This window comes from Nymphaea colorata, chromosome 13, assembly GCF_008831285.2.
Source record: "Nymphaea colorata isolate Beijing-Zhang1983 chromosome 13, ASM883128v2, whole genome shotgun sequence".
NCBI classification, from domain to species: domain Eukaryota; kingdom Viridiplantae; phylum Streptophyta; class Magnoliopsida; order Nymphaeales; family Nymphaeaceae; genus Nymphaea; species Nymphaea colorata.
The window spans coordinates 15,558,761-15,561,876 of record NC_045150.1 but is presented as its reverse complement, the minus strand read 5'-3'; the positions used below and the strand labels follow the sequence as shown (position 1 = coordinate 15,561,876).

Below are 3,116 nucleotides of genomic sequence, written 5' to 3'. Positions count from 1 at the left end.
AAGTGAAGTTTACAGTTTAACATATTCATTGACTAATTTACTTGTGTGTGTCAAAGTTGCCAATTAAATAGCTTAACAGTCGATGACCTGCAAGTTTCATATAATTGGATGACAACGAAGTAGAAATTTTTTTTTTCCTTCAAGTAATTGTTCACCAAGTTCCTAATTGAACTAAACTCTAGAGTTACGGAATTGAGCTCCTTGTGTGTGTGTGGGCGTGCATGAATCTCCCTGGTGTGGAATTCCAAGCTTGCTTGATTAACTTGAATCTAGGATGACCTTATCAGATCAAGATTATGTTCTAGGATCAAAAGTATTTTGAAGCTGTTTTTTTATGTTTCACTGTATATAGATGAAGTTGCATTGTGAATGACAAATCAATTTCGGAGAAAGAGGGTTGAATACTTCAACTGGTGGGCAAGTCAAGAGGTTTGTGAAGAGACGAAGAGAAGAGCTCTGACTCGTTGACACTTCCAACATGATTAGTCTCCTTCAAAATAAAAAATCCATTCATTGACAACTTGCATGGTGGACAAAGCTTTTGCCAATGATTTTAGGTAGTTTTTACCGAAGGATCTGATGATGGGCAAAAGGTATTGTTGTTATGGTGTTTGATTCATACAGACACATTTTTCCTTAATGCAGATTGAGTGCTCGGCACATCCCAACATTCTAAACAATCATCTAGTCGTGTTAAAATTATTTTAACGTCCTTGTTGAGCTGATAAAAAGTGAAAAAAGAGGGCCAAAAAATGGAAAGATAAAGAAAAGTTCATCACTTGCAAAAGTTACAAAAATACTTTCACTAACTTGTAAAAGTACAAAAATGCCTCCACCTATAGCCATGTGAAAGCTTTTGAAAAGTCAAATGTTTATTTCAACATGGGCCTGAGCAGCTGTAGCATCTCCATGATATCATTGTTTATTGTGAATGGACATATCGTTCTTTATTGTGAATGAACAACTTTAATTGAGATTGGTGACTGGTGCAGAGGCAGTTGTTGAAGGCCCCTCACCGTTGTCCATTATCATTGGGGAGGATGCGCAACTGAATCTTTCTCCTTCCACACTTGATTTCTATCCTCATAGTTGAATACGCAATGCTCATGTGGGAAGGTTCCAAACTTTACCCACCTGTTGCAATTGCAGAGTTGGAGCATAAATTCCTAATCAGCATAGATGACGAGCATGGCACATTTGAAATGCATGATCAAATACGAGACATGGGAAGAAATATTGTCCAACAGCAGACGCCAGTAGCAAGCAGGTTTTGGGAAAATAACAAAACATTACAAATGCTACAACGAAGAAAGGTAAGTATGAGCTTCTACTCGTTCTTCATTTTCTCTTCTTTTGGTCTTTCTTTATGACAAATGCTCGTCGAAGTCGCATATGGTGGAGAAATGGAACTTAGTTGATCAGCTGTGCCAACTTAGACATGATAGTGGATTCTTGGCTACTAGCCTACTATTAACAACAACGCCTGGATATGTTGCTTTATTTTGCATCTGGCCAAAATTTTGTTATTCCGCTTTAAGAAGCATAGCATAGCTGATCGAGCTAGCTAGATTGGTAAGCATGCACATCATAACTGATTAATTCATTGTTCGTGTGGTTGCCATTCAACACCATAACTGATTAGTTCATTGTTCGTGTGGTTGCCATTCCACATCTCCATTCAGCTTCTCTAGCATCCTCCTCAACCTTATAATTATGTTGTCTTAGCTTCCCGAAATTATCCTCTGAAAACTTGATACTGGAAGGCTCAAACCTCCAACTTCTAATTTTACTTTTTCTTGAGCATAACCATGTGGAACTGAAAAATTGTAGTCTCTGATAGCTGATCTCCTATTGCTTATGATAGTTTGCATAAAGCTATAAATCTAAGTTCTGTCTTCTTTTGAAAGAAAGCTTTAGCAGAAGTCATAAGGCATCACTTCTAGTGCTTTGATGTTTTCATTTTATCAAGGAGCTCATTTTTCTTCTTTCTTTCTGGTGATCTTTCCTATCTCAGGGAACAAAGAAGGTTGAAGCCATTATTTTCCACCGTCACGACGGGCAGCATAATATTCCACCTTTGAACACGATGTCTTTTAGAAACATGGATGAGCTGAGAATACTTGATACAAGCTGCATCAGGATGGAGGGCTCGTATCAATATCTATCCAAATTGTTGAAGTTCCTGAGGTGGTGGCAGTGTCCATTGAAATCATTGCCGATCATCGACTTCGATGTCATGAACATTGTAGTGCTCGACCTGACAGAGAGCATCATAGAGGAGTTTCTAGGTCCAAGTGTGACTAACACGTGGTTTTTTTGTCTCCTTCACTCCCAAGAGGCGAACTACTCGCAGACGTTCAGCCAATTGAAAGTCCTTATTCTCAAGAATTGCAAGAACCTCAAGAGCACCCTCGATTTAGGCTGATTCCAAACACAACCAAATTGGTATTTGAAGGGTGCACCAAGTTCACGAATCGATCGGTGATCTCCAAAGCTTGGTGTGCTTGAACTTGGGAGACTGTCATTCTCTAAAGAAAATACCTGATAGCATCTGTCGGCTAAGTTCTTTGGAGAAGCTCGTCCTGAGGGGGTGTTGGTCACTAGGGGAACTCCCAAAAGAGATTGGTAGGTTGACATCTTTAAAGGTGCTCCAATTAGGCCGAGGGTATATGCAAAGACTTCCGGAGTCTGTTGGCCGGTTGACAAACCTGCAGGAGATGGAAGTCATCTTTTGCACGGACTTGAAGACCATCCCAGACATTTCAAAGTTGCAAGCCCTGCGACGTTTACGCCTGAGCGGATGCTTCCTGCTGATGGATGTTCCTGGCCTTAGCAAACTGAGATGCCTAGAGTCCCTGCTACTCGACGGCCTTAGCAAACTCGTTTTCATATACTTCTTGTCGGCCTGCATTCTGTTTTATCGATCACAATAAAGTAGAGTAAAAAGTATTTTTTTTTTCTCTGGGGTCATCTTATTAATACCTGGCAAAGCATAGGAATATGTGTGTTCATAGGTAACTTTTCATATGCTACCGTCTGCGCGCCTCGTCTGATGGCTTTGAAGTGCTGAGCATGGAGTTGGTTTCGGGACTAAAGTTGGCCCACTGCCTATTTAC

General features: G+C 40.2%; 1 protein-coding gene across 1 annotated transcript; it reads left to right on the top strand.

Moving 5' to 3' along the window:
• The first annotated feature begins 1,049 nt into the window (after nucleotides 1-1,049).
• On the top strand, nucleotides 1,050-2,904 carry LOC126410698 (disease resistance protein L6-like). The gene is made up of 2 exons (XM_050081274.1): nucleotides 1,050-1,313; nucleotides 2,015-2,904. Exons 1-2 carry the CDS (start codon nucleotides 1,101-1,103, stop codon nucleotides 2,423-2,425), a joined length of 624 nt encoding a protein of 207 aa, XP_049937231.1. The 5' UTR covers nucleotides 1,050-1,100; the 3' UTR covers nucleotides 2,426-2,904.
• The last annotated feature ends 212 nt before the right edge of the window (nucleotides 2,905-3,116 follow it).